The sequence below is a fragment of the Phodopus roborovskii genome, unplaced genomic scaffold (assembly GCF_943737965.1).
Source record: "Phodopus roborovskii unplaced genomic scaffold, PHOROB, whole genome shotgun sequence".
NCBI classification, from domain to species: Eukaryota; Metazoa; Chordata; class Mammalia; order Rodentia; family Cricetidae; genus Phodopus; species Phodopus roborovskii.
In genome coordinates this window covers 9,913,923-9,935,674 of record NW_026126547.1, presented here as the reverse complement: position 1 = coordinate 9,935,674, position 21,752 = coordinate 9,913,923, and the positions used below count along the sequence as shown (strand labels likewise).

Below are 21,752 nucleotides of genomic sequence, written 5' to 3'. Positions count from 1 at the left end.
GGCAATTTCAACCAATGAAGTTTTACTGTTCATCTCTTACCTTTTTCTCTTTAGGAGAATTTTACATATGGCAATAAAAATTTACATCTGGTAAACATTTGAATCAGCTGCACTACTTAATTTCCAGCATTAGGAAAGCATGGGCTGTTCAGCTGTGCAGTTCCTCTTTCCAACTCATCACCCCAGTGAGGGGAAAAGGATGTCATCATGTAAGTCACCAGCAGAAGAGAAATTTCGAAAGAGACCTCACCGTGAAAAGGCAGCCCACAATCACCTCGGCTCACAGAGGAGACTGAGCTCCTCAGTGAATGTGTCTGAAGAGTGGTCCTGTGTGTCTGTCCATCAGGCATGGAACCAAAGCGGATCAGGGAGGGCTACCTGGTGAAGAAGGTAAGTAGGGAACCCACGCACACGGGTGGACCTGGAGAGGGGCTTGCACGGGATTAGTCCTTGTTTCATACTCTGCCGGTCCCTGGCAGGGATGTTCCCTGTTGGGTTTATTAGGTCAAAATGGGAGAGCCTTGCATCACACAGTGTGTTGGAGTGAGGCAGCCTCTGCAAGTTCCTTTTTGTCCTAAAAGTGAATTTACCTAGCTCAGGCTTCAGCAAAATTTGCCCGTATAAGCTTGAGAATTCTAGACTGCAGGGTGTGGAAGGTTAAAAAAAAATCAGATTAACTTTTTCATGTCTTAAAACACTTTGATTTTTGGTTTAAAAAAAAAAGCCTTAAATTCTTGTTACAGAATTTACCTGGAGGACTAACTGTTCAGTTCTTATTTACATTGCTGGGTGATGGAAGGATTGGGGTGGGCTGGGTAGGGGTGGGTAACGACAAGCAGACAAAACAATAGAGCTAATTTCTTGGACTTAATTGTGTGAGAGATGCTATGTTTTTGTTTCACCGGTGTGGGGGTGGTTGGAGGTGGTGATGATGGGTGGGGGCTTCAATTTCTTACAACTTTAGTGAATTTGTATAACAGATCACCAAAGTGGTAGATGTATCGCCTTAAAGAACACAAGTGGAGATGTGAGAATACTAGAGATTAGTTTGTGTCATGGGAAATTGAATTTTGTTAATGTTTCTCTTTTGCTACAGTATGTGCTCTGGGTTGGGAAAGTTTCCTGCATGGTGCATTCACACATAGGGGCTGCTGGCATCCTGTGGGCAATACACTGTGGATAAACACATTGCTGTGAATCCAGTGGGTTCAACAGCTCAGAAATGTTGCTTTTGACTAAATTCATGGGTGGCTTTCTAACCAAATATGCAGGCAATGTGACTCTTATTTTCTTTTAAAATCATTAATTAACTGGTTAATTAATTTTTTTTCCAAGACAGGGTTTCTCTGTGTAGCTTTGGAGCCTGTCCTGGAACTTGCTCTGTAGACAAGGCTTACCTCAAACTTACAGAGATTTGCCTGCATCTCCCTCCAGAGTGCTGGAATTAAAGGCGTGTTCGATCCAGGCCCTGCTTTGGTTAATCAATTTTGAGATGGGGTCTTACTCTATAGCTCTTAATGTGTTTGCAAGGCTAACATTGAACTGGTGGCAAACCTCCTGACTCAGGCTCCTAAAAGCTGGGCTTACAGGAATGAACAACCCCACTCAGCTGCAAGTTTATCTTAGAGTTGCATTTGTTTCTTTTTAGTTTCTAATATCCTATGTGTATGGGCACTAAATGGTATACATTGTGATCTGATTCTATTTTATTTTGGGTTAGTGAGAAACAGTGAAGAGACTAAGATTTCAATGCATGTGACAGAGTCAGGAGAAGCACCCTCTCTATCTTTGGGCATTGAGTTCCCTAGCACTGCTGGGTTTTCACAGAAGCAAAGATAATCTCCATTAGTGTTCACAGTGTATCTGTGGTGGCAAGAGTTATGAGTTGGTGCTGGAGGATACATGTGCCTTCAGTGGTCTTCTGTTAGGCTAGATGAATTTGAAACATCCTTTCTAGAAAGAGCATGTAAATGAAACAGCTGGGTGTAGATTATTGGTAACTGGCACCCATGCTGTCCCTGTCTGAGAACTGAAAGAACCATGGTTGATTGAACTGATCTCCTCCCTGATCATACGGAAGAGCATCTAATTGTGAATTGTGTGTGTGTGTGTGTGTATGTGTGTGTGTCTTTGTATTTGTGTGGGTGCACATCTTGCATGGTGTGTGTATAAATGTCTGAGGACAGCTTGCAGGAATCAGTTTTGTTTCTTCCCAGTATAGGCTCTGGGAATCTAATTCAGACCATTCTGCTTGCTGGCAGGCACCGGTATCTGTTGAGCCACCTCATAGGACAGGCCTTGTTTTAGTACAAAATGACAAAAGTGCTGTCATAAAGTTTGTGTCCTTATATTTTACAGTCACTATACCACAAAAATATAGGTGATTCAATCTTCAATAAGTGAGGCCATTTCCCTTGGAAAGGATTCAGGGCTATGAAGCACCTGGATTTAACAGGTTTTTTTTTTTTTTTTTTTTTTTTTTTTTTTTTTTTGGTTGTGAGCCTAACCTTTAACGGCCAAGCCATCGCTCCAGCCCCATTTAACAGTTTTTAATCAGTCACATGATTCTCTCAGATTATTACCGAGAGGTGTCAATCTAGGAAAGACTAGAAGAGAGCAGAGTGAAACCTCACATTGATATTTATTTCCACAATGTAGGTCTTCCATAATTCTTGTGAAAATACACTTTAATAGTGCACTTAAATTTACGTAATATTCAATCTCATATGTGTCTTTTCAGGTTGTTTTGCATTTCCTCAGGGACTCATACACTCCTCTTGTAATATACAAAGAGTTTTCTAATTTGGCACTTTACTGTTGTTTGAATTTTCTCTCAGTGTTGGAACTCAAATCCAGGGCATCATATATGGTTAGCTAAGCAAAAGTCGTTAGCCACTGAGCTATAACCCCAAGCTTCTAATTTGGTATTTTACAGAGCTATTTGTTTCAGAAATAGCTTGTGAGTTGCAGAAGTAAACCTGAGTTTCTTGACTTCCTTATATTTTAAGTTTCTTTCAATTATATAATATGTGGGTTAAAATCTATCTGGCAGGGCAGTGGTGGTGCATGCCTTTAATCCCAGCACTTGGGAGGCAGAGGCAGGTGGGTCTCTGTGAGTTTGAGGTCAACCTGGTTTACAGAGCTACACAGAGAAACCCTGTCTCGAAAAACCAAAAAAGTGAAGATGGACATCAGCAAGAACACATACCTCGACAACTTGGAAGATGTGTGATGGTTCCAAATCAATCCTGAGGAAAGAACTGATGAGAATCTCCTGCTGTGGAGACTTTAGGAGTCATGGGTGTGGCTGCTCAGATAAAGGCATGTCAAGTAATAATAACAGAAGTCTCTTCTATGCAGTTGAAAATTCCAGGATAGGAATTATACATGTCTTTCTCCTATGTCTTATGAAATAATTTATTTTTGAGTTAGGATATTTTGGTTGGAAAAAATACAACATTGGAAAATGCTGGTGTAGGAATTTTGCCAAGTCTTGGGGTCGTTGGCCAGTGGTATAGACTGTAACATGTTTCTGTCCCCCCTTCTCTCTGTGTGTGTACAGCATGTGCCACAGTGTATGTGCTGTGGTCACTGGACAAGTTGCAGAGGTCGGTTTTCTCTTTTCACCATGTGGTTCCTGAGATTAGATTTAAGTCATCTGGCTTGGTGGTCAGTGCATTTCCGGCTGAGCCATCTCATGAGCCCATGTTTCTCTTTTTGTTCTGTTAGAGATAAGTGTCTACATTTCACAATTTATGTTTCCTCTTTTGCCTCTTGGCTAAGATCCTTAAATAGAGGGTATGGTTAAGAAGGGGAGAAATGTGACTGTCATTTTTCAACCCTTTCATTCTAAATAGCACTTCTTGCCTCTGAGTTTGTCACTTGTGATTATTTTAAGGAGCATTTGTGGTCCTGTAGATTCAGCTACACCAATGTGATCTCTCTTCAGCCCTAAAACTTCAGGGAGTAGATGACTTGCTCATTACCAAACAGCTGTACAAGGATAACCTGGGGTTCACATTCAGGCTTGCCTAATATAAAAGTCCCATCTCATGACCCCATAGTGCACAGATGTATTGCAAAACACTGGGTTTAGTAACTTCACATTCTTTCTTTGTGATTAGGGAATTAGTTCTTGAGACATAAATAGTTTGATCATTATTGATTACCTATGAATTGGATGTTCTTCTAATCATAGCTTTAAAACAAGGTAAAACTCCATGTTTTATCTCTCATTGCTGATAGCTAGTTTCCATGAAAACAACCAGGTATTGAAGGAAAGACTCAAACAGCAGCTTAAGACTTGAATGTCCTATGAGGTTGATAGACAGCCCATGAGGTTGATAGACAGCTCAGAAATCAGGTTGGTGAAAAAGACAAGGCCAGGGGGCTGGTGGTGAGTTTCCAGAGATTTATGGCAGAAGGTGTATGTTGTTGAGTCTGGTATGTGTTGTTGAGTTCAGTGCAAGATCTATATTGTTAAGCCCAGTGAAAGGTATATATTGTGGAGTCTAGTGTAAGGTATATATTGTTGAGCCCAGTGTAAAGTATCTATTGTTGAGCCCAGTGTTGAGCTAGTGTTGGGAAGAAGGGATTTGGTGGAGGTAGGAGGGAGATAAGAGAGGCTGACTGGAGAAGGGGTGTTAATCAAAGTACATTATAAGTAAGACATTGTTAAACAGTACGTAACTAAGTAAATGAACCATAAGTGGGCAAGTCTAGGATAAAGACAGAACAGAACAGACTGGGGGTTTTGTTCAGGAATTCTTTCCTGTAGTCATGCTGTCTTCTGAACATAATGAAATGATCCCTAGAAGTCTGCATTTCCCTCTGGTGGCAGTTATGTCTTCTCATCACGTTAGGTACAGTTCTAAGCATTTAGTGCATTTATAGGTCATTCTGAGGATTGTCCTAGAGAATGCATATGATTATCCATTATTTGCCGAAGAGGAAATTGAGGAACAGAGAGGCAGAAGGTCTTGCTTAAGCCCCTCAAGATAAAGCTTGGCACAGCTGATGTGGAACAAGGCAGTATAGGACCGGGATGACCCCTAGTGTTGCATGTGACCACTGTAACCAGTGTTCATGTGGTCCTCGTGCGTTCAAACCATAGTGACCCCCTTTTTCAAAGAAACCTTTTCTCTGATAGATGGGATCCAGGTCACTTTCAAGCCAGAATAATTCAGATGGTATTGCTTACAAAACTGGGCTCTGACCTGTCTGTATTGTGGCCATTTCTGAGGCCCTGCCACAGGCTAAGAGTGTGCTCATCTTAAGTGTATCATATTCCTTAGTGCTTATAAGTAGAAGTAGGTACTGGTGCATAGAGAAAAATGAATAGTTTGATTAAGGTCTCAGAGCCTGGAAAAGACAAAGGTGAAATGTGAGCATAAATCTGAAATTCAGGAAATCAGGCTGTTAAGCTCATTGCCCTTCTGTCCAGCTTATTTAATGTGTTTTGTCAGGGAAAGTCCACTCTGGCAGAATTTATTCATATAAAAATATACCACTGGATAGGCTTGTTCCCTTTCATCCAAAGGGCTTATATACATGTAAAACAAGCTTCCAAGAAGTAGGAATCTGGATGATAAGATTTATAATGTAACATACATTAAAGACTGATTTAATCTAACCTCATTTACGTACCCTATAGGTGTGGGGGAGTAGTATAAACAGTGAGCGGTTCTTACATAGTTTCAGATGACACACAGTTCTTATGTAGTTTGGCCATAGTAGAATTCTTTGAATATGAGCTCTACATTGACATATAAAAGAGAAGTTTGGAGGAAAGGGGAAGTTAGAAGAAGGCTTCGTTTTAGGAAGTGTCTGGGAGGGTCCTAAGCACAACAGTCTGCTTGCCTCATCACTGAGCTGCCCGTCCTGGCTTCTGCCAGTGCAATAGGACACACTGAACAAGAGGTTACACTCCCTTCTGGTAGATTCTGACCTGTTTGAGGATGGAGATTGCATCATGTTTATTTCTATACTCTCAACATGCAGTTCATGTCTAAAGCATATAAAATGTTCTGTCATTTCTGAACTTTTCTCATAGAAGAAAGTGTTTAAATAGACTTAAAAGAGGTCAGAGAATCAGGATTCCACATTGAAGTAACATTTACAGTATTCGGAAAAAGGGAAGAAAACTCAGCTAAAGCACTCCTAGTGTTATCACATAACACATGCTCCTAGCAGTTACTATTCCTTTTGCATCAAGGGAGAGGATCAGGCTTGTCACACTAACTTGATAATAGAAGTCTAAAGGGCTAGCAGTGCTACAAAAATGTGTAGAAATCAGGTAGAAAGGGATGTGAAGCATGTAATCAACTTTCTCACTTGTGCGTAGTTTATTTTTATTAATATATTAATTAATATTTAATACTTTTCTTGTCAGATAGCCAACAAGTTTAATATTTTCCTTTGATGCAAATAAAAATGTTTTCTGAAACTTCTACCTGGTGGAACTTCCAAGTAATCTAGAAGCTGAATGTGGTATCTCATGCCTATAGTCTTAGTACTCAAGAGGCTGAGTCAGGAGGATTACCACAGGTTCTAGGCTGGCCTGAGTAATGCCAGTGCGAAGGGAGAAAGGACAATGATAAGTTCAAGGTCACCCTCAGCTACATAGTGTGTTCGAGGCCAGCCTGGGCTGTCTCAAAAAACAAAACTAAAACTAAAGCCCAAATCAGCCACTACCACTACCACCACCAGCACCAGCACCACCACTAACAATAACAACAACAACAACAACAACAACAAAACCACCAAAAATCAAACTAAACATCTTTGAGCAAAATACTTATCAAGTTTGCCTTTCTCTTCTTGGTCTATTCACTTTTTCTCAACAACTCTCCTGGAGAAATAATGCCACCATAGAATTCTCTTGTGAACCAGCCCTCAGTTAATTTGTAGCTGTCCTGGTCACAGAATGAGGCTTTGGTCCCCAAGACACCCGAGAAGCATAGAGCTTGCAAAATTAGTCTATACTTAGGAAAAACAGAGCAAAGACATGCATTCAATGTGGCACACTGGGAGGGAGTCTGCCTTCATGCAGTATAAATAGGTTTCTGTATAAATGGGAAAGTGTACACTATTCAGCAGCATCGATGACCCAGTCCATCACCGTCTGTCATTATCTGGGCTCCAGGTGGTCCTGGTAGACAGCCTGGTAAGTTTTCAGAACTGTGTGAAATCTCTTTTCGGGTGGCATGTTTCTTCTTGAGCTGGCACAGGAGCACCAGCCTCCCCCGCCCCCACTACCTTATGATGTCTGAGAAAACCCTCATTGCTGGAGGTCCACTGTGCGATAGACAAAGGAAGGGGGATCTGTAGAATGCATGGTTTCCTGCCATATTAGTTACGATTCCTCTGTGCTTTAAGATTTCAGCTTGGAGTGATTTAGGGTTTGATATGCTTGAGGTGGTGTGAAAATTCATGAACTATGCCTGTAGCTAAAGCAAATATGATAAATGGAACACAAGTAGAACCAAAGTCAGAAGACATTAGTGTCAGGTGACAACCTGTAATAACTATTTCTCTAACCTCTTAGCTTAGTTCCAGAGGGCTAACATATTTTTCATTCTTTTGTTGTTGGCTTTGAGACAGGATGTCACTATGAAGTTTAGTCTGCCCTCAAAATTGTTAGCCTCCTGCTTCATCTGGGATGACAGCCAAGTTCTACCATGTTCAACCTAACTTCATTTTCATTCTGAAAATTTCGTCCCTCCTGAGACACATTTATAGACTAGCTGATAAATGTAGCTGCAGAAAACAATTCTTGACCAATACTAAAATTAGCCTTTCAAATTTACATATTAAGTTTGCCTACCAAAATGTGATTTAGAAATATTCTCTGCACAGTTAAAAAAAAACGTATATTTTAAGAACTTAATAATTTTTCAAATGTATGAAGGACTTAGGACTTTATGACACCGCTTATTTTCTTTCTTTTTCTTAAAAGAAAGCGATTTTAGTATTTTGTTACATTATTTTTTCCTACTCCATTGTATTTCTTAAAATACCTAATGAAAGCCATTTTAATGTAGTTTTCAAATCCCACCGTTCTTTCTATGGTTAATCATTGTAAATAGGACATGAACTTTAATGTTATTTCCCCAGTATTATACATAAATGTTGCAATGGCCCACTATTTATGTATTTTCAAAGCAATGGCATATTCATTCACTTTGCAGTGTTCAGAAAGATTTCTGGAGGAGCAGTTAGTGCCCTTAACCACTGATCCACCTCTTCAGCTCTAGAAACTTTTCTTGACTTCCTATTTTCATTATTTTGGAGATTTAAAGCTTATTCACCTAGTATTCCATTGACAGAGACTAATGGGCACTATATGCTCAGGTACTTACAAAAAATTTTTTTTTGAAGTCTAACAGACAGAGTAATGACATATGAGTGGCATTCATACATATGAGTCACTCCACTCCACTCTTACTCATTTTCTCCACCATCTCCTTCCCCATGCCCTCTCACACCCTCTAGCTGGTTTCCTCTTTCACCAGCTGGTCACCATACTCCTTCCCTTACCCTCTTCATTTCTGAACTCTCATGCAATTTCTCCCTCCTCTCACAGCCCATTTTCTAGTTTCATGATACACACACATACATGCACAAACACACACATACACACATGCGCATGCAGTACACATACACAAACATGTACACACGGATACAATCATAACACACACATACAGACATCTACACATATATACATATATATATATAAATATACATATATACTTTTAAATCTAGTTAGTACATGATACTCTTTGGGTCTATCTTACTTCATTAAACACAGTAATTTTTAGCTATATCCACTTTCTTGCAATGTCATAATTTCATTTTTGTAAAACTGTGTATGCCTTTATTTGTTCAGCTGGCGATACACATCTAGGCTGGTTCTTCTTGGCTTGGCTTTTGTAAACAGTTCAGTAGAATTGGCAGTATTTTAAGCAGTGGTTTCTGGATGCCAGATATCATGTCCAGCCATGTCTATGGGTAGCTTTATTTAATGTCCAAACGACCACTAAGATGTAGATATTATTATCTCCATTTTCCAGCTGTAGAAAACGAGGTTTAAAAATAAATGTGCTTAAGTGGTATTTCTAGCAAGTGTTGGGTGTGAGATAGAACAACTCAGGGCCTGCAGTCATCCACAGATATAATTTCTTTGAGTCATTAAAGTCACATCTTACATTTGCCTAACAAAATACTGTTTAGAAATAGTTTCTGTACATTTACAAAGAGGATATCCCTCTTCATCTTAGGGCCTGGACTATCTCTAAAGCATGGCAAGGGTGTTTTTTTTTTTTTTTTTTTTTTTTTTTTTTTTTTTTGACAAATGACATCAAACTTCTGACTTAGAGTTTTTTTGGTTTCATATCACAACTCTTCTCCAATATATCTTACAAATCTTAAGCCTTAGTAGGAAAGATTATTTTACCTAACTTCAGTTTGCATTCCTTGGGTTGCTGTTAAGGTAATGCTGTTTATTGGCCCCTAGGTAATCCTTTTGAAAATCAACTTTTCATATTATTCTCTATTTAAAAGCTTTGAATGTATGTATATATCATTTATTAATTCTAATGAGTTTTAATAGTACATATTAAGGACATTGACCTTAACTCAATGATGTTATGTTGTTAAGTATCATGCACTTTCAATTTGTTTTCAGTTTTTATAGGTGTTTCAAAAAATATACAGAAATTCATTTTAAATATGATCTCATGTCATCCTTTGTAGTTTCTCTTGCTGTCATGTAATTAATGTACCAGGTGCCATGAGGATCACTGTTACTCACTGGTGACTCATAACCTAAAACCTACCTATTGTGAGAGACTTTGTTTTATGCACAAAATGATTAAAATATTATATAAAATTACCATTTAGCTGTGTGTATAAGGTGTATATGGCATACAAATGAATTCCATGGTTAGACTTGGGTTTCATCTTCAAAATATATTATATGTATTCCAAAACCTGAAAAAGTAAAAAGTCTGGAGCAATGGTAGTCCCAGACATCATTTTGGAAGAGTTCTATCTGTCTGTCTGCCTGTCTGTCTGTCTATCCACCAATCCACCTACTTACCTATGTACCTCCCTATTTATCATTAAGTTGTAATTACTTGGTTACTCAAGAACCAAAACAGAGACAGCATCTGAGGGGAAGGGGAAGAGCATTAACAAGTAGTTAAGAGATTCTAGTCTCAATTTCATGTTAACTGGGCAAGCATACTAGGACAAGTTACTTCTGCCTCAAGTTTATTCTCTGGGTGAACAGAAGATTGAGGGAAATATATAGGCATCAGCAAGAGTAGGTGCTGTATTAGGCTGTCTGAGTGACAAATTGGTGGCTTGTAGCAGTTGCATAAAGGGCAGAGGAGATACGATAAATACCACCATCGTAAGTCACCATTCCACTTTCGAGCTTGGAGTGGCAATATAGCTCTTTTTGTACAAATCACCTGCCTCCTCTTTGTCATAATGTCCCGCATTAGCATTCACACAAACTGCCAGATGTTGGTCTGTGGGTGCGCTTTCCAGTTATTCCACCTTCTTGTCTAGGGAGGCTCTTCTCACCCTTCATAAATGTTAGGTATTCTACTGGTTGCACATCAGCATCCCGCTGTGGTCCGAATCTCTGTTCCCTGATGAAAATGATGTTGAGGCTTTGGTGTGTATGGGGGTGGGGTTGGGGGTTGGGGGAGGGGTTGGGGGTGTGTGGGATTTTGGATGTCTTCTTGAATGATATACCCATTTCATGCTGCTGTCCATTTAAAAATTGGATGGTTTTTACTTACTAGTTTGCAGGATTGTAAATGAAAATAATTGAAGTTGTAAACCAGGAAAGAATTTAATTAAAATTATTTCATGTACTGTCAAATACTGTTCATTTTGGAAAAGGCTAATCATTGTTTGTCTGGCCAGTTTTACTTCTGGAGCAGAAAATGATAGTGCATTTTTAGCAGACAAAGATTATGTTAAGACTGGAATAAAGGAATCATTTGAACAAGCAAAATGACAGTCCTATATGTATCTTTATGCATTTATCCTCTTTGTATAATTAATTTTCCTTTTATATATGAGGGCCTTTGTGTTCCCCGATGCACAGCAGGATCTGCTGGGAAATGGTTGATAATTCTGTTTGTGATAGTTACAACAGGGTGTCCCTGTGAGTCAAAGGATAGAGGCCAAGAACTTACCCCTTCCTTTCTAAACTGTTTGAGTTTAGAGACCGGAAAGGACTGCCTTGGTCTAGCACAATAGTTAATTTAAAAACATAATTTTACTAAACCGTTGATAATTTCATACAATGTGTATTTATTATACCCACCCCTATACCTCCCCTTAACCCCTCCCAGATCTACCTCCATACTTTGCCTGTTCTCCAGGCCTTTTTTTTTTTTTTTCCACATTGACTCTAATTTGTGCTACTCATTTACTCTCAGCTGTGGAGCCATCCACCAAAGCGTGGTTCCCTCACCAAGGCCCACACTTTTAATGACTGCTCCTTCCAGAGAAGGAGACTGGCTATAGCTCCTCAGTCAGGGGTGGCAGCTTGTGAACTTTCCCTGCTGTGTGCTAGAATGCTGGCTGGCTCTATCTCTTGAAGGTCTTCTGCAGACAATCACAACCATTGAGTCCATGAGCTCAGTGTCCCTGTAATGTTCAGAGGACACGGTTTGCCTCTGGTTCTCCCTGACCTCATGTTCTTTCCACCTCCTTCTCTACTGTGGTCCCTGAGCCTTGGGTAGAGGGTGTGACACAGATGTTCCATCTGTGGCTGAGCACCCACTGACATGTGTTCTCTGCACTTCACCAGCTCTGTGTTTCTTACTAACCACTGTCCATTGCACCGAAGAAGTTCTCTGATGAGGTCTGAGAACTTCATGATCAACAGGAAGAGAGGCACACATTTAGAGGCAGCTTGATACTTCGTCCATTTAGTAGAGTCTCAGTAGTAGGTTCAACCCTGGAGTCTGTGACCTGCAAAACCATGTCTTGGTCAGGTTTACTGTACCAGAGATGCCTTTACTCCTATGGAGTGTAACTTAAGCCCAATCAGGCAGTAGTTGATTGGTTTCCTCCTTCTGTCATGTGCTTGAATTCTGGTCATCAGGCTAGGCAGGAAAAGCCTTTATTGGCTGAGCCATCTCACAAATCTTAACTAACTGTTTAGTATTTATCTCCCTCCCTTGTGAAGAGGAAAAAGAAAAAGGAAATCATGGATATTTTGTTGAAAATGTTTTATTTTTATTTTTTTCATGTGGACTTTTTTAATTAGGGGAAAGGGGGGAGGGAAGTGGGGAGACTGGCCTGTGTGGACACGAGCAACAGAAAAGAAGAGGGGGCAGAGAGACAGGCAGAGAAGGAGGGAGGAAGGGAGGAAGGGAGAGAGAGGTTTTATTTTTATTTTTGAGAGAACTTATCCCTACAAGTTGTTCTCTGATCACTGTGACCTTACTCCCCACACCCACCCATCCTCCCCCCACACACTTAAAAATAAAACAGAAAAGCTTGCTGACGGTTACTACTCACAGCATCAGGGTGAGAATGTGGTTTTTAGGTAAAGAGCTGTGGGAGGTAAAGTCTCTGGGTGACTATGCTCAATGACATGCATGAATGAAGGGACCTGCTAATGCCCATTTCTGGCAAGGAAGGACAACCACACTATGGCAGTTTAACCAAAAGGCGCTAGTTAGAGTTTGTCAACTTAACACAAACCTAGACATATCTGGGCAAAGGCGATCTCAACTGAGGAACTGCTTCCATCAGGCTGGCCCGTGGGTAACTGGTACAGAAGGGCTCAGTCTGGAAAGGGAGAATGTAAGAAAGGTAGCATAGCAGAACATCCCAGAGAAAGTGAGCCAACAGGTGGCATTCCTCCATGATCTCTGCTTCAAGTCCTGTCTCCAGGCTCCAGGCTTGAGCTCCTGTCCTGACTTTTCTCCCCGAGGGCTTGGAAACTATAAGCTGAAACAAATCCTTTCAGCACCAGGTTGCTCTGGGGCAGAGTGTTTTTATCACAGTAACAGAAAGCTAACAGGGACTGACTCTAAAAGGAAGGGTACAATGAAGTTTTAGGATGCAAAGGACAGTCAGTGAGAAAAGTGGGATGTAACCTTCAGATCAAGCCACAAAGTGTAGTTTGGAAAGCCTTCACGGGAGAGGCCCATAAGCTGGGCCGTAAGGATGGAGCGGGAGGAGAGGTCTAAGCGCTGCCGAGTTCGAAAAGGGTGTGCAGAGAATATGGCCAACTCAAGCAAATAGCAACTAGTGGGAAATAGAACGGTGTCCCAAGAAATCACCACTTTGGGAGGATTTGTGTTTAGTCACAAAATACTTTTAACGTCCACTCCAAGAAAGCATGAATCTGTTCTGCTTAACCGGAAAATACAGACCACAATTGTCCTGTCTGCCTCGTCTTCTTGGCTCTTTCCTGTCATTACAGGGAAGCATGTTTAGCACCTGGAAACCCATGTGGGTTGTGCTCTTAGAAGATGGAATTGAGTTTTATAAGAAGAAAAGTGACAACAGCCCCAAGGGAATGATCCCCCTGAAAGGGAGTACTCTCACTAGCCCCTGTCAGGACTTTGGCAAAAGGATGGTGAGTTGATGTCACTAGCCTCAGTGACCCTTGTGTCATCTGCTGACCTTGAATACCCTTTTCAAATTCTGCTTCCCAGCTCTCCTCGCCTCTCCATCCTTAAGTCTCAATTTATGGACTTAGACGTGCCAACTGCTGACTTTGGTGTCTATCTGCATTTCAGCAGTGCTTTCTGGACAAGTGTCCCCTCTTGTCAACATCCAAATTTTACACTGGCATTAGACTCTCTCTTTGGCGGAACAAGTTTGTATCAGCTGCTATGCTTCATGAGGGGCCTTGAAAGCAGACATTTCTAATGGGATGTATTTTGATTTTCAGTTTGTGTTGAAGATCACTACAACCAAACAGCAGGACCACTTCTTCCAGGCAGCATACCTGGAGGAGAGAGATGCTTGGGTTCGGGACATCAAGAAAGCCATTAAATGTATTGAAGGAGGCCAGAAGTTTGCAAGAAAATCCACAAGGAGGTCCATTCGTCTGCCAGAAACCATTGACTTGGGGTAATTTTTTGAGTTTGCCTCTTTCCATCCACCCTTTGATTTTCTTTTCCTGTTTGATCTGAAAAATCCTGCTTCAAATCTTGCTGTGGTCATCTTTGATGAACAGCACCTCCAAGGCCCAGGGGCTGAGCAGAAAGGCTTGTGGTGTATGGAGAGGAGAGAAGAGAGACAGGGGTGAAAAAGAAGAGTGGAGAGAGAGAGAGAAGACAAAAGGTGTGAAAGACAGAATGGAGGAGGGGAAAGAGGAGAGAGAGAGAGGGGATGAAGAAAAGTGAGAGAGGGCAGTAGAGTGGTTGCTTCATCTATGACGTAGTCTAAAGTTAGCCTTGAAAGAGCATTTCAGGGTTTGTAGGTAGCAAGGGAAAAGCAGGGGCCATGCAGACCAAGTTCAAGTTCGGATTCATGCTTTCACTCTTAGTCAGGAAGGGCTAACCAGTGTGAACACTCAGTCTGGAAGCCTTGGTGTGCTGACTTGATGAATGGCTTCTGAGGTGAGCTATTGATGACATGGAAATGCAGGTGACATTTGTAATATAAAGGTGGTCAGGGAGCAGCAGGTAATCCCAGGCCTGCTGGGGCTGGGAGTGTGGTTCTTTCTAGTGTTCCTTCCATCTGCTCTAATTATAAGGGTTTCTTTCTCCAGGACTGCCATCCTTCTTGGTAGATTTGCTCTTTGGTGTTAAACAAGAGACTCATTAGAAGGAATACCGCGTTGGCTGCTTAATATGTGTGACAAGAATTCAGTTCACATAGGGTGGGGTTGAACACAGTCTCTGAGAGGGCATGAGAGACATACTTTTTGTACAACTAATGTAAGAGTTGGCATGCCACAGGAATGGAATCATGTTGAGCTGCATGAGAACTAAAACTTCTCTTACTTGGATAAGGCCCCAAGAGGAGAAATCTGGTCTAGACATAGCTGCTGGCATCAGACAACTTATGACCATATTCCTGGACAGAACTTTCAGAACTAAGTAGAAATGATGCCCAAAACAAAGAAACAGAGGCTTAGAAATATTTGGAAGAGGCTATTTTTAGTTTATTTATTCCAGGGACAAAACACAAGAACTCACTATTTTACCTTATTGTTTTCAAAAAAAAAAAAAAAGAAAAAGAAAAGAAAAGAAAAAGAAAAAGAAGAGATGATTAGAAGAAAAATGACTTTCTCACTTTCTTGAAGGCAATTGTGACAAATGGCCTTCTCAAAACCCTCTAAGAATGGGGAGACTGTTGTCTTTGTACCGATTTAACAAATATCTAGATGAATCAATTTAGGAGAAGGGGGATTTATTGTGGCTCAAAGTGTTTAGTTTGATCTATTTCTTTTAGTCCCACAATGGTGGTTAGCGGCTGCACATGATGGCATATATGTACAACAGAGCATATCTGTTCATTTTGTGATTGGGATACAAAAGAAGGAACTTGTGTCTCCTTTAAGGGCATGTCCACAATGATTTGAAAAATCTCTCATTCACTCACTCACTCACTCACTCACTCACTCACTCACTCACTCACTCACGTGTGTTTGTGTGTGTGTGTGAGATGTTTGCACCTGTATGTGGCTCCATGTATTTACGTATGTAGGCTCACATGGAGGCTGGAGGCTGATTTCAGATGTCTTTCTCAGTTGCTCTCCACCTTACTTTTTGAGAAAAGTTTCTCACTGAACCTGTAGCTCACTGACTGGATGAGATTAGTAGACCAGCCTGCTTCAGGGATGGATTCTCCTGTCTTGACCCCCACAGTGCTGGGATTACAAGCTACTGTGTTTTTTTTTCCCCTGTGGGAGCTGGGGATCTGAACTCTGGTCTTCATGTTTCCCTGCCAAACACTTTACTGAAAGAGCTACCATCACCCTGGCCGCATTCCTTGATGCTTCAACCAAGCTGGGCCATAAGCCTTTAAGGCACGGATATTTGCAGGACATGCCAGATCCAAACTATTGCAGAGACTTTAAAAATCATTGTTCCTCCAAAATTGGCTCAGGGAACTCTTAACCTTTGGCACACAGCAGGACAACTCTCCATCTTAAGCACCAGGATTAAATTAACAAAGAGATTATTGAATTTAAGTGATATTAAGTGCATGTGCTAAATGCTTTGCAGGCCACGTGTACAAATTGGAACACTGCCCTTCAACTACTGCTGGTCTGGCAGAGAGGTTAGGCTTAGGGCTACTCCAAGGACTGGGGAAATGTAGCTCACTGAGGGCTCTCTAAGGTGGTTCACCATTTCAAATGCTCCTTGCTCACCTCCACTTTTGTCTCTGTACAGGGCTTTGTATCTGTCCATGAAAGACCCTGAAAAAGGAATAAAGGAGCTGAATCTGGAGAAGGACAAGAAGGTTTTTAACCACTGCTTCACAGGTAAAATGATGTACACTACCAATGTGGGCAGCTGGGGAGAGAAAGTGGTGTCCCCCACAGCTGTGTGTGTGCAGTGCAGTGTCGTGCATAGTGGGTGCACAGAATTGCAGAATGCAGACCAAGAGATTACAATTCTGCCTGTGTGGAAACAGAAACCAGGGTAGAAAAAGACTGTTTTTCTTTTTCTTTTTTTCAAGATAAGGCTTCAGAAGTCACTACTATATCAATCAGGCATCCCTTTTCTCCGATATTTAGCATTATGTTGAAAAAGCATTAGGAATAGGAACAGCTTAATATGCTGCAACCCACACTATGGCAAACAAGAATTAAGATGTGTAGCATAAAATTTAAATCATAATGTTGGGGGTATCAGACACTACAGTGAGGTAGTAGGTATCGCCAGTTTAAGCGGTGTGAAAACACATTTATTAGAAACTGCCTGGTTTCAAACTCTGGACCTGCAACTTATCAGCCACAAAACTTCTGGCCAATAACTGTCTCTGTGCTTTACTGTCTGTATGATGGGAAATTGCAGTGCACATATTTTCCAGACTTGTTGTTTTGTAGTAGAATAGTCCCTGACACACACCAAACACTTTGAGTTCCAAGTTTTCAATTACTTATTATGGTGAAAGAGGTTATATCTATGTATCAGCTCCATGAGTTCAGGAAAGAGAAAGAACTAAGTGAGCTGCTGAGCTGCTTAAGAGGCAGTGCTTCAATTGGACCTCAAAATAGAGGTGGTTTGTGGGGGAGATTTCTGATGGGTTATGGGTGGAAATGTGCAGAGTATGCATCTGGAAAAATGAAGTAACCACCAGCAAGATGGCTCATTATAGACAGCAAAACGGGAAGTTAATTTGGGAGTAAGTGTGCCAGACACTCAGTATAGTAAACATGCTTGCAAGAGATGCCATAGGCATACACCTTGGAGGAATTATAACAGTGTGAGCATCTGAGAAAATCTTTGTTAGCGCCTCAGAAAATCCATGAAAATGGCTTAGGTCAGAGTCAGGAAGGGGAAGGGGAAAGGATGTAATTTGCAGGATGAGAAAGTATCTCACAGAAGTGTGTTTCAGAGAATGCAGGCAGTAGCCTTTTGCATCAAGTCAGGACCAAGCTTTGCCATCGAGCTACCAAGGGAAACAATAAAAGCAAGGCGGGCATTAAGGATGTGGGGCTGGGGTCAATATGAGACAGCCCCAGGTTAAAGGAATAAGAAGGGGTTCCTCTAGAGACTCAGCCACCAGATCTAGGCCAGGCTTATTTTCTGATGAATGCATCTCCAAGTCTGAAGAGCATTTACCAGTACTCAAGTCTTTCCCACAGACTGTCACAATGAATTCTAGAACTCTCCATGAGTGGAGTCGTCATGAGAGTCAGGTGGTGTCAGCTGAGTGGTGAAGACTAGGAGGCAGTCAGTGTTCACATGCAATGGGGCAGAGGTACCTTTTATCACTGGGGCAGAGAAGCCCCAGTGAGGTCTTTCAGACTTCAGCACACCTAGTCAAAGACGCACTGAAGACTGCTTCAGTGGTCTGCAGCTTGGGAAAGAGTTAACTTTCCTCCTGATGTTCTCATCCAGGAAGTGGTGTTATAGATTGGCTGGTTTCTAATAAGTCGGTCCGGAATCGCCAGGAAGGCCTCATGATCTCTGCATCACTGCTCAGTGAAGGGTACCTGCAGCCTGCGGGGGATCTGTCTAAGAATGCAGCAGATGGGATAGCTGAAAACCCTTTTCTGGACAACCCTGATGCTTTCTACTTCTTTGTAAGTATGAAAAACTACCGGCTTAATTTTCCTGTCTTGGGACCAGGGTAGATTTTTCTGTTGGTATCAGTTTACAGCCACATATGCAAACAGAATGTCTGGTCCTAAGGCCAGAAGGAGCCAACCAGACACAGAAAGTTAATCACAAGCTGCTGAGATGACTCACTGCATACAGGTACTTGCTGCCAAGCCTGATGAGCTGAGTTCAATCCCCAGAACTTACATTGTGGAGGGGGAGAATCACCTCCTGCAAGTTGTCCTTTGACCTCCATGGTCAAAGGACTTGATGTCATGTACCTGCTTGTACATATTCAAATACACACACACACACACACAGATACTCATACACACAGATACAAACACACAGATGCACACACACAGATACACACATACAGATACACATACACACACAGATACACACATACAGATACACATACACACACAGATACACACATACAGATACACATACACACAAGATACACACACAGATAGATACACACACACAGATACACACACACACAGACACACATACATACACAGATACACACACACAGATATACACACACAGACACACATATATGCACATACACACACAGATACACCCACACGCAGATACGCATACACACACAGATACACACACAGGCACACAGATACACACACACAGACATACACACACATACACACACACACACACAGAAACACACATACATGCACAGATACACAGACACACACATAGATACACACATACAGATACACATACAACACAGATACATACACACACAGATATACACACACAGATACACACACACATATGCAGACACACAGAAACACACACACACACACACACACACTGCACTTTAATAACAAATACTATCAGCCCTGAAAGCACAGACCCATAAAGCTTCTATTACCACCAGCACTTTATAGACTTAACAGCTGCCCCCTCAAATGCTGCCTTCTCCATTTGAACACTTTAAAGTGTACTTCAATAGTTTTCTCTAAACTCACTTTTGAGATCTTACTACCTTTATTCTTATTCTAAACAATCAATTCATTTATAAAAGTGTACTGTGTACCTCTGCATGGTATATGTTGTCCCAGACAAAGGGAACACATCAGTGTCAGTCCTGGTATGCTGTCCTTTTTAGGGGGCTGCCCATGAAATCACAAATGTGATGAGCTGTTTTTCTGTGTTCAAATGTACAATAAAATATGCACTGGGCTTTTGTATACACTACCTCTCATAAACTTTCATGCTTCCTATGTTATGCCTCCTGACATTGCTAAACTACATATTATGTAACACGAGCCTAACTTGTGATCACATGATTATTTTAGCAACTGTGGATTTCTAGGGGGATTTTTTTTTTGACAATTTTGTTTCTATTTTGGATCAGAATGTAGAAGTTAGGAAAGTGACATAAAGAACCATTCTTCTTACACAAATGAGGTGAACATCCCAGATAGCGTTTCATTTCACTTTTTGGGGAGTTTCAGACCCTTGGTCTGTCTTTTTATAGCCATTTAAATTAAGGGTGCTAAATTAACTCCCCACAGCAGCTCCTCCTCTGTGCGGTTTTTCACTCTTATATAGCTCAGAAAATCTCCAATTCTCCTGACCCGAGATGATTGATGCACATAGTCCTGATTCTCTCAAGGCTAGAGTTGGAGCTAAGTGACAAGTCATCGTGGAGAGAGTGTTGCATCAGGGTGTGGTCAGTATGATTTCAAACATGTGACCATCAAGTCCCATGAGAAGGAAGACTTTGAAGTAAGAAACGTTCCTGGTAAAAGAAGGCTGAGATAGGCTTAGGATATAGCCTGGAGCGCCATAGAAAATGAAATGCTATTGAGTATATCACCCTTGAATAGAGATGAAAAAGGAGCAGGAAAATGGGGGAGGCTTAGACAGGAAACCCAGAGTAACCTTGAAGCTTTGTGTCATTGTGCACAGCGCAGCATGAAGGAAAAGTTGCTGGCAGGAGGGGCTGCAGATGTAGGTATAGAAACATGCTTGAGACTGGCGAAAACCTGCTGTGTGCTTTCCCAACAGCCCGACAGTGGGTTCTTCTGCGAAGAGAATTCCAGTGATGATGATGTGATTCTGAGAGAAGAATTCAGAGGGGTTATCATCAAGCAGGGATGTCTACTGAAGCAGGTGAGTGGCCACCACTGTTTCCCCCCACTTTTTCAAGCCTTCTAACTTTTTCTAAATTACCATTGTGAACTGAGGATGGAGGTACATATCTGTGATCCTGGCACTCACAAAGCTTAACCACAGGGATTGCTGTGAGCTCAAGGCCTGGCTAGACTATGCATCAACACTTTATCAAAAAGACAAAAGAAACAAATGAAAAAGAAAAATGTCGATATTATTACATAGAATTTAGTTTACTTGACCAATAATCAACAAGAAAATGAGAGCCAGAAGGTGAAAGACAAAATGCTAAGTAGATGATGAACATAATGTTGGGTTATGACTAGAGCAGGCATCACAGAAAATTCCTGTAGAAATAGTGAAATGCTTCTTTTGCCAATGTCATGATGATGAAAAGTTTTTTAAGAAAATACTGCCCTCCCCTTAATCAGAAGAAATAACTTAGCCAAGAGATGTCATTCAAAAGATAAAGCTATTTTATGATAAAGTACTTCAAGGTAATCAGAAAACAGGAATAGGTCATACTATATGGTAATATTTAAGATCAAGGAGGTACCATTGGTGAAGCCTGGTGAGACCAAAAACAATGGCATGAGCCAATTATGTAGGAATAGCTAGCTAAGATCAGGTCTTATTTGAGTGCAAGGGAATAACACAGGTGTGTGTGTGTGTGTGTGTGTGTGTGTGTGTGTGTGTGATTATGTACAATGTCAGGTGTCTACAATCAGGCTTGCTGCAAGTCTGGGGTAAACTGAAGCTCTACATAGTTCTAGGTGCCAAGCATATGAGGGTAAGAGTTAAGAGAGTATGGGGTCTCTTTGGAAAAGGGGGCACTGAAGGGGTGGCTTGGCTGCCTCGTCCCTCAGACACAGGGCAACAGAATCCTCCTTACCCACCTCAACTCCCAATATGGGAGAGCTTTGAGTATATACCATAGTAGCTTGTGATTGTTTCATTTAATTTGTGTTCACAAAGATCCCTGACTTTCCTTTCATCCAGCCAACTCATTGTCTAAGGCCACCTGCTACATTGGTTATTTCCTTTAAGAATGTGACATTTTGTAATACAGACTCATGTTCAGACCAAGGGGAAAAAACTGGAGTGGGAGAGAGAGAGAAGGAAGGAGGGAAGAGAGGGGAGGGTAGGGGAATTCAAGTGGGAGCAACATTTGACTCTGTTCTGGAGAGCAGAGATGGCATTGAAATGTGCTTTTATTGTTTGTGCCACAGAATTCAACACTCTTTTGCTCTGTAATAAACAATAAACAACTTGGCAAGTGAACAAAATCATATATAATGAACAACTGATAATTCAGTTAATGGTTGCTAGAAAACTCAGGCA

General features: G+C 41.2%; 1 protein-coding gene across 2 annotated transcripts in view; it reads left to right on the top strand.

The window, feature by feature from the left end:
* Nucleotides 1-223: 223 nt before the first annotated feature.
* The window catches only part of Plek (pleckstrin), a 40,352-nt gene continuing 18,823 nt past the window's right edge, over nt 224-21,752 (top strand). Inside the window, exons 1-6 of one of the 2 annotated variants that reach the window (XM_051200595.1) lie at nt 224-390; nt 13,463-13,618; nt 13,937-14,118; nt 16,392-16,483; nt 18,069-18,253; nt 20,307-20,411. In XM_051200595.1, coding sequence (XP_051056552.1) covers nt 349-390; nt 13,463-13,618; nt 13,937-14,118; nt 16,392-16,483; nt 18,069-18,253; nt 20,307-20,411 — 762 coding nt within the window. In that variant the 5' untranslated portion in view covers nt 224-348. The remainder of the gene's footprint in view (nt 391-13,462; nt 13,619-13,936; nt 14,119-16,391; nt 16,484-18,068; nt 18,254-20,306; nt 20,412-21,752) is intronic. The other variant, XM_051200594.1, reaches the window with a different exon arrangement.